General features: G+C 37.7%; 1 protein-coding gene across 3 annotated transcripts; it reads left to right on the top strand.

Annotated features, from left to right (window-relative positions):
* Window positions 1–2,575: 2,575 nt before the first annotated feature.
* On the top strand, window positions 2,576–4,661 carry LOC135717156 (apyrase). Of its 3 annotated transcripts, none has more exons than XM_065239110.1 (4): window positions 2,576–2,660; window positions 2,717–3,433; window positions 3,491–3,774; window positions 3,832–4,661. In XM_065239110.1, the coding sequence occupies exons 2-4, from the start codon at window positions 2,887–2,889 to the stop codon at window positions 4,276–4,278; spliced, it is 1,278 nt and encodes a 425-aa protein (XP_065095182.1). In that variant the 5' UTR covers window positions 2,576–2,660; window positions 2,717–2,886; the 3' UTR covers window positions 4,279–4,661. The 3 variants fall into 3 exon arrangements, with proteins under 3 accessions (XP_065095182.1, XP_065095184.1, XP_065095183.1); XM_065239112.1 differs by having other exon boundaries at window positions 2,635–2,653; XM_065239111.1 differs by lacking the exon at window positions 2,576–2,660 and having other exon boundaries at window positions 2,670–3,433.
* Window positions 4,662–9,527: the final 4,866 nt, after the last annotated feature.

Here is a 9,527-nt window from a genome sequence, read left to right as displayed (position 1 = left end):
AAAAACCGAAACACAGGGCTTTTATAGACTCGTTTGGAATGAGTGGAAAGTGGAGCGTTCGGGTCGATTGAGTTCGGTTCGGTAACGGTTTTCCATCGTGGTTGGTTGCTCGTGGACTCGACTCGTGGTCGTAGGCAGGGTTGCCATGTGATTTTTCGAAAAATCTGGCTAGAATTGGCAAATTAAAGTTGACCCCGGTTGAGAATAGAACACTAATTTAAATTCAATGTTTATATTTATGTCGAGATTTATGTGTCCCACACTCAGCCCCACAGATGAATTTTTGCAATGTGATAAACAAATTATATATATGTGTCGAACACATATTTCTTATGTGCATACATAAAATTCATGTGTAACCATACACCTCGCCATACACATACTATTCATTTGACTCATAAATTTCATGTGTACTTCTGAGTGGATTCTGTTTATGTGTGGACACATGAAAATCATGTGGAATTTACATGGAAATTTGCCAATAAAAATGTGTCGAATTTTATGAGTGAAGAACTATGAAAGTGATGAAGGTTTCAAAATTTTGAACGATGAGGTATTATCAACAATCAATACGAAACTAACGATTTTAAATTGGCTCACTACTTGACTAGCCTATTGGTCCCAAGCAAACGATTAACGTATCCCATTCTAGTCAAAATTCTAGTACTACGCAATGTTTGTTTTGATTCGCTATGAAAGTTTGACAGATAAAATCAGTGCTAACATTTGTTCATAGTTCTTCTATTCTCTACGGGAGCCAACTTTGATTTGCCAATTGGCAAATCAAAGTTGGCACTCGTGGAGAATAGAAGAACTATGAGTGTGATGATGGTTTCAAATTTTTACCACAAACGAAGTGACAGACGGAGCTGTAAGGCTCCTATACACTGATAAATTGAACTCTCGATTGAACTATTCCCATTTTGCTTGAAATTTAATCAATTTGACATTAAACTCAGTTGAATCATATCGAATGATTAAAAATTAATCCTCTCTTTCTAAAAAATAAGCATCTGATATTAATCCCAGTTAAATCATGATTGATTAGATTGTAGATTATCGTTTTTTGAATATATTTTAATCATTTTTGATTCTATTTTAAAAATGTTTCATTGAATTTTAATCTTTTTATATTATATATCAGTATTGAAAAAGAATAAAATTTAATACTGGAAAGATTATTTCGATTTTAATCATGCATGACTACCCTAATAAAAATAACCATAAACGAACGATAACCCAAATCATTGAACAATTCCACAAATGGTTTGGATGATACCCAGAACACGTCGTTAAGCAAATTAACCATACAATTTTTATTAGGGTACTGCCGAAGTAATCATGACTCGGACTCAATTGGCGTCTTGCAGTGAAACTTTTCCAAGCTTTCGCCACCTACATTTCAAAGGGAGAACTACTAGAAGGAGGATAGTTTCCAAATTCTCCAAGTAAAACAGACGATTTTTGGGGCAAATCGGTCTATAAAGAAAAACTAATAATTTCCCGTGGAAACTTTTGCTTGAATCGTGTAAGAAAACGTGTTTGAAAGCTAACTGTTATTATTTCAGTATGGATCGGAGATGTTTTCATGGAAAATTATGCATAACAAGTTTGCACCCACAGGTTACCTCCTGCGCAGCTGCATTTTTCGGAAAATGGTGAATATGTGCGATTTCCACTAAGATGAAAGTAGAAATTAAGTGAACTTACTTAGGAAAGGTTGTATCATGCTGCTGGTAATGGAGAATTGGTTGTATAGGACGCCAATATTCAATAAATGTTCATTTTGGCTTTTTTAAGGTAAACATATTGATACTCACAATTTTCGACGGAAACGTAACGGAACTTGATGTACTCAACACGCACCATACTATAAAATGGTGCTAGATGGTTTTCAAAGTGATAACAACATGACAAATCATCTTTATTTTGAGTAATTGAGCAATTTACTTCTGCTTACATCATATGTACGATGCAGCATTGGTGGAGCTGTGAAATGAAATGAATATATCTTATGAAAGTTCATCTGGAAAAGTCAAAGATGCACATCAGTCTGATCGTAAAAACATTTTCTTCTTCAATTCCTCGGTTCGGACTTGTATTCATCTGAAACTTTTTAACACATCTCACATCACATCCATTCCCTGATCTATACGACAATCTTCCAATAAGGTGAAGCGCGAAACTGCATACTTTTTAAGCTTTTTTGATTTAATTTATCTTTGAGTGTATTATCACCCTGATGCCCACCACATATCGACGATATCGCCCAAGCCTATTAATGAAAAGTGACGTTTCACTGTTTCAGAAACACCACGACCGTAAATCGTAAATCGTGACAAACCATTGAGAAGGGCATATAAGATTAAACCAAACTTTGTTAGCTCTTTCCTCGAAAAGCGTAGGCCGCCCACGCAAACCAACAGCATCACCGGGAAAACTTTTCCCTACACTATGATGCTGTGGATTTGCGTGAGTGGCCTTCGCTTTGCGAGAAAAGGGCTTACAAAGTTTTGTTTACAAAAGCTGATAGGTCCTTTTTAATTGTTCGTCGAGAAATGCTTCCCCAGTTTTATTCGTTTTATTCCCATCGAGTCCATCGAATCCTAAAAAAAAACTTTCATTATTCGGTTCGGTTAATGTTTGCAGAGAAGTAACAAGTTAATATTAATTTATATCGGTTAAACTGGTATCTAAAAACACTGAATCGTTACAGTTATGGGTGATCGCCAACGTGAATAGTGCATCCTCCCGGAATCTTCAAACCGATCGTGGAACTAAATCGATTGGTTTGGTGAAAATAAAATCAGTACAAGGTCTTACCAAACGTCATCAACAAAATTATTTCGTAAGGCGAATACACCCCGGATGTTCTAACAGAGCTAGATGAAAAAGTACAACTATAGTAAACTGAACCAACGGGACCTAGAAGCAAATTCTTTGGTCTCTTCCGCGAGTGGTAGCATCAGTAGCAACGGTTCAACTGTAATCGATACCGGGATGTATCTGCGAGACTGGCGCCAGGCTCTGAGGACACCTCCCTCGTATAGGATTGGTAATCGTACCATTCGTTTGCAGGTGCACATAATCTGGCCACTGGCCGTGCTCGGAGCCATTGTGCTGTTTCTGGTGTACGTTATCAGTAGCTCAGCGATGATGAGTGGGCCTAGCATCAACAAACTGGATAAAAACTCAGTCATTCTTTACAATCACACCTATCCATTAACTAGCCCGATCATAAGCAACGGAATCTACTCATTTCGGATAGGAATCATAGCGGATTTGGACACAAACTCGCGGGTAAATGGGAAGGATTCGTGGAATAGTTACTTCATGAAGGGTTACTTGAGCTATATCCCTTCCAAAGGCACTGTCGCCGTCTCATGGGATGAAACGGGGCCAAAGGAAATCAAATCGAACTTTTCATTAAAAGGTAAGTTGGTTGAATGCGTTTGGGGGAAGTGTAATTAATTTAGTGTTTTTCGACAAGGTCGAGGGATGGAATTATCCGAGTTAGTCGTGTTCAATGGAAAGCTGCTCACCTTTGACGATCGTACCGGTTTAGTGTACGTAATAGAAAAGGACAATGTCTACCCATGGCTGCTATTGATGGATGGTGATGGGAAAGCGAGCAAAGGTTTCAAATCCGAATGGGCTACCGTGAAAGATCAGGTCCTTTATGTAGGCTCGATGGGAAAAGAGTGGACCACTGCCAGTGGGGATTTCGAAAACAACAATCCTATGTTTGTGAAAGCGATAACTGTGCATGGCGAGGTAAACTGGGTTTATTTTAAAATTATTGAACCTTTCATCATGCTATCATTAACGCAGATTTACCATCTCAACTGGGCGAACAATTTTAAGGCGCTACGAAGTTCCATAGGCATCGAGTGGCCCGGATACATGATACACGAGTCCGGTGTGTGGTCCAGCGAGGCCAGCAAGTGGTTCTTCTTGCCCAGGCGGTGCTCTAAGGATCGTTATAATGAAACCCGCGATGAGCACATGGGATGTAACTATCTGATCACAGCAGATGAATCGTTTCATTCGATAAAACCGATCGAACTGAAACGCGCAAACGTTCCTGCAACGCATGGATTCTCCAGTTTTAAGTTTCTGCCAACCTCGGGAGATCAGATCATCGTCGCTCTTTCAACGGAGGAATTGAACGGCAAAACGTCTAGCTTTATCAGTGCGTTCCACGTGAATGGAGAAATGCTGATGCCGGAAACAAGGATACCAACCGAATACAAGTTCGAAGGATTGGAGTTTATTTAGGGGTGTGTCCTAGAAGCGCTAGCACCAGCTATAGATGAAAAATATCCAAAGTCGGACTGAATAGATAAATCTTTGTACATAGGTAGAAACGTATGCGAATTAATTTGTGTATTTGTTGGAACAGCACGATATTGAAAGTATTACCTACACAGCTAATTTGATTGCCATAGCATAGGTGTTGAATCGAAATCCGATCCTGAAACAACGTAATCTTCTGTTAACCATTCAGTTTAGAGGCAATAGTCTATGTTTTCTTCATTTCAATGGTCTTTCTACAAGTCACAAGAGTTTTATATAAATTCACCTGTAATGTGATATTTCTTTGTTATTTATCGAAAAATAAGTCAATCAAATGAAAAAAGATGTTGTAGAATTTAAATAAATTGGTTTCCCTTTTGAATGAAATTTCCATAAAAATGATCCCCCTTTTCCACTAGCCTTTTCTAATTCAAAGATACTCAAGGCCTATATATCCGTTAGTGAAACGTTGTGGCAATTTTTTTTTTTCCTTTGGTTTGTTTTTTCCGTCGATCTTGTTTTCCGTGCTGAGCACCAATGCTACCGACGTGCCAGGAAGGCAGCTCCCACACCTGGACCCTACCTATCGACCCATCAACTCATGAACCGGGGACCAACGGCTTTACTTCCCATCCGAAGGAAGGCGTGATCATAGATGTTATGCCTCAGAACATCCCGGCGGCGCCGACTGGGATTGAACCCAGGCCTGCTGGGGTGAGAGGTAATCACGCTTACCACTACACCACCGGCGCCGTTGTTGTGGCAAAATGACAGTCAAATCTATTTTCTTATTTTAAATTTGACGCAACGGATGCAATTTGCGGGCCTTCAGAGGAAGAGCTAAGCGGAGATAATTTATTGAGCGTTTAACTTTAAGAATTTAGAATAAGCGGACATACTTTTTAGATCAGATTAGGGAATATTAAAATCGGGTGGAAATTATACCACGTTTATTGCGCATTTTGCATCACTTTAGGCTGCTGTGGAAGAAATAATTACACAGTAAAATTTTCGCACAGCCCGAAAAAAAAATCGGGTTATTTGAAAGCCGTAGCAGCTTTAGAACAGTACTGGCAAGCTACACTAATGAATTCGAGCACTAGAAAATTTTAAGAAGCTTAATGTTTAAATTGTATAACCAGTGCGGAAATATTACTGTGTACTTATTTTTAGCGCAGAAGTCTAATCAGTTGCGAAATCTGCATTATTTTTCGTGTTTACTTTAACATGACCTAGTTTGTGGATGAAAAATAACAGGGGATAGATATAATTTTTGGTTTACTAACCACAACCCACACTAAAGCTCTCTTTTATAAACGGATTTTTAGACAAAATGGAATGCTTCTACTACAGATGACTTCTAATTTATTAACCTTTCCATATTTACCATTTAATTTGATAAAAAGTTAGAAATTCATTATATTTTGTTGAAAATGCAATACTGCTTCTTGGTTCCAAACTCAATCTACGGGTTTCAATTTCGTATAAACAAATAGGAACTTCATACGGATGAAGGAAAAAATTGAATGGAAAAATTGATCCACCAGGAGTGCTCCATAGGACGAATCTGGGCGATTATTTATTTATTTATTTATTCGTCAATCTATCAAATCGTAGACTACATATTAACATTAGGACTTATGTTCTATGACTTCGCAGGGTTCTGAAATATATTTTTAATTCTGTTGAGGGCATATTTAGGTCAATCATTTCACAACGATGATTATAAACAGTCATCATCTGACTTACAGGTTCAAATTTAGCGTAATTGGTCCGATGGCGATCTACTGCGAACAACTGTCGATTGCGTAATTGTCGGGAAGGTGCATATACATTCAACCTTGACAATAGATCAGCTGAGTCAATTGGTTGCGAAATGATGTTGTTTAATAAAAAATCTTTGCGTAATCCCGATGTTCTTTCAATGTTTGAATGCTGATCAGCAAGCAACGTGCTTCATATGACGGGAGAGGAAAAGCCGTCCAACCTAACTTACGTAGTGCATATAATTTGGATTGACTCTATTCGTTCTTCATGCTTTTTCATATAGGGTGACCAAACAACGCTACAATATTCTAAAATTGACCTCACATAAGCAACGTACAGTGATTTTTATTGTATAAGGATCTTTAAAGTGGATACCGAAACGTTTTATAAAATTAAGCATATTGCTTGCTCTATGTATTATTGTGTTATAATGGTCCACAAATGTCAATTTAGAATCTAGAATAACACCTAAATCTCTTACATTTTCACATTTTTGAACATTTTTATTACCTAATGTAATACAAAGATTTTGTTTGTTTACTTTTCTACTGTACGTTATAAGATTACATTTTTTAATATTTAGTTTCAATAAACTTACTACACCATCTGTAAAAAACATGTATTTCATTCTGAAACACATTCATATCGTTATCGCTTCCTATTTCTAAAAATAGCTTCATGTCATCAGCGTATATAAGCACCCCTGACGTGACATGAATTGGCTTAGATGTTTTCTCGTTGAATCTTACAACTTTGCTGGCGATCAACTAAATACGATTTAATCCAGGTGAGGAGCTCGATTAGGCCGAAGTAAATGTTTGCCCCACCTGTTCCAACTTTGTTAATTAATTAACGGCCCACAAAATACTGTGATGCACTTCATTATTATTTTGCACTAACATTGAATCAAAACGAAAAGTCTTATCAAAGCTACTATCTGGTAGTCTTAGACTTCTCTACTAAAAATAATCCCTCCTAATTAGTTTCGAATAAAAATAAAAATTGATTTTATTTAGATGTTTTTTAACATCTACATACTCAATGTAGCCTCAACTTAAAATTAAAAGTGAAGGCCACAAATGAAAAAAAAAACATACATTAAACAATGATACGCACAATCATTCAAGGTTCATATAGCCAGAAAAAAAATGAAGAGAAACGTCTCCGTAGCATCTGTCGTGACAAGTGGAAATCAAATAACGAAGAGGCTCGATTGAATAATCGCTGCAATCCACCTATTCATACCGTAGTTTGTGCGACGAAGTGGCAATCATTGTTACGCAGCGCTCGGGGTTGGACGTTTAATTTGCTGCAAGATTGCGGTGCAATCAATTCTACCCTGTAATGTGTCCGCGACAAACAGGGCCCTTGGAGTAACTCTTAGTTCGGAGAGGCTCCAGATCGATCAACTGGCAGTGACAGTTATAGCTAGGCAAGTGAAACGGGTCTCTCCAAGGTAGCTTCATCAGAGCGAATCGAAGAAAAAGTCGTTGAACGGACTCAACTCTCTCAGCACCATTGTTTGGGCACCAGACCACAGAACAGTATTCCAGGATGGATCGCATATTACAGTGACTTGAGGCAATAGATGTCCAAGAAATTCTTTGCGATCCTGAAGCCAATGTCCTTGACGCCTTATCAACAACGTACGAGACGTGTTGTTTGTATGTAAGCTGATAATCTAGAATGACTCCCAGATCATTTAAATGACTCACACGTTCGATCATTGTGCCCCAAGGTTCATGATCATAGCCAAATATAACCGATTCCTTATTCGAGTAAAAGTGATCACTGAACCCTTGTTGGGTTAACCGTCAATTCGGTTCAAATTACACCAGCTGGCAAAGTTTTTAAGATCATCTACATACGATAGTCGTGGACGTTGGTACAGGGATGGATTCACCTCAGAGCAGAAAAAGAGAAAAGTAAAATTCCAACTTCACTCAGTTTTCAATACCATGCGCTCTTCTCCGCTTTGCTTCGACTTTCCTCTTTAAAACTGAGGACGGCTGTTCGGATGGCCTCCTCAATGTTCAAAAAAACTGAGGAAACCACAGTTTGTTCCTTTCTGAGAAACTTTTTGGCTTGATTGAGTCCGGCCTCCCTTAGCTCAGTCGTTAAAGGCGCAGCTACAAAGCAAGACCATGCTGGAGGCGGCTGGGTTCGATTCGGATTGGAAAATTTCTTGACTTCTCTGGGCATAGAGTATGATTGTACTTGTCACACAACTATACTAATGCTAATATGGTAAGACATCGAAAGCTCTCAATAAATAACAATGGAAGTGCATATAGAAGTTGAGAGCACGCAATAAGTTAATATGCGTTAAGCAATAAGCTTGAAATTCGAAGAAGAAGAAGAAGAAGAAGAAACCGTTGATGCGATGAGTCAAGGAATGCATGCTTCTTGGTTTCCATCACAATGCTCCAACAAGCATCGCTGCACTAACTGGTTAGGTTCACACCTTTGGATCCCACAGTCCTTGGTTCGAATCCCAATTGAATGTAAATAATCCAAATAAAAAAATATTTGTCTTTTGCTACTTTCCACGTCATTCGCCATCGGAAGCGAAAACTTCTCACATTGAGGAAAGTGCCTTTATCTAAGCAAACCACCCTTTCTCCGTTTCGTTTTGTGTTTGCCTCAATGTGAATGTGTTTTCATAAAGCTGTGCAATCGTTCTCCTCAATTTGATAAGCTGTAAAGTTTACACTTTGCACTCAATTTGTGAGGATGACAAGCCTGCTGGATTATGAGACTAGACCATTGGTTCACACTTTTTAACTTTGCGAAATTTTAAAATTTAATATTGCGTATTTTAAAGATTTCAGATTAAAAAAAAACATGACTCTTGAACTTGGATAACATTTTAGGATTCAGACACTATGAAGTATTGCTTTGGCTAGAGAATAATTATGATAATGCCAGGATAGTTGTAGAGGATATCTAGGGATGATTCTAAAGGATATTAACTAGAAATTCCAGGTAGTTTTGAGAAGTATTTAATGAAAAATGTAAGTAAAGCTCATGCACCATTACAAGTTTTATCGAGGTTTTAAAGCATTCGTCAAGTCTTAATCATGCTACTTGGGAAGATGAGTTTTAATCTAGTTTTGAAGAGACTATTATTGGGATTATGATAAATTTGACTACATGACTACAAACCTGAAACTACGCCTAATGATCACCTACGGCTGAAAATATCTGAAATGATGATCAATCAATAAATAAATAAAAGAGAAATATGGATGACAATTGCATGGAAATCTAAGTCATAAAATACCTGAACAAATTCTTTTTTTTTTAAATAAAATTTCAAGGGAATTCCTCAGAGAATTTATAAGAATATTGAGAGAATTTCAAGGAATTTCCGGGAAGGTTTGGCACAGTGTTGGGAAAATATCAAAAAATCAAATCTCATCAAAGAACAAGATCACATTTGATTTTCGTACACAAAAAATCAG

This window comes from Ochlerotatus camptorhynchus, unplaced genomic scaffold, assembly GCF_037179485.1.
Source record: "Ochlerotatus camptorhynchus isolate MF236.1 unplaced genomic scaffold, CSIRO-AGI_Acam_v1.1 ptg000051l, whole genome shotgun sequence".
In the NCBI taxonomy this organism is placed as follows: Eukaryota; Metazoa; Arthropoda; class Insecta; order Diptera; family Culicidae; genus Ochlerotatus; species Ochlerotatus camptorhynchus.
Note: the sequence above shows the minus strand (reverse complement) of the source record. Positions and strands in the feature narration are given on the sequence as shown.

Coding starts and splice junctions, on each gene's coding strand:
- LOC135717156 (XM_065239110.1), top strand. CDS start 2,887: ATGAAAAAGTACAACTATAGTAAACTGAACCAACGGGACCTAGAAGCA. Junction 3,434..3,490: donor ATCGAACTTTTCATTAAAAG/GTAAGTTGGTTG, acceptor TTTTTCGACAAG/GTCGAGGGATGGAATTATCC. Junction 3,775..3,831: donor CGATAACTGTGCATGGCGAG/GTAAACTGGGTT, acceptor TCATTAACGCAG/ATTTACCATCTCAACTGGGC.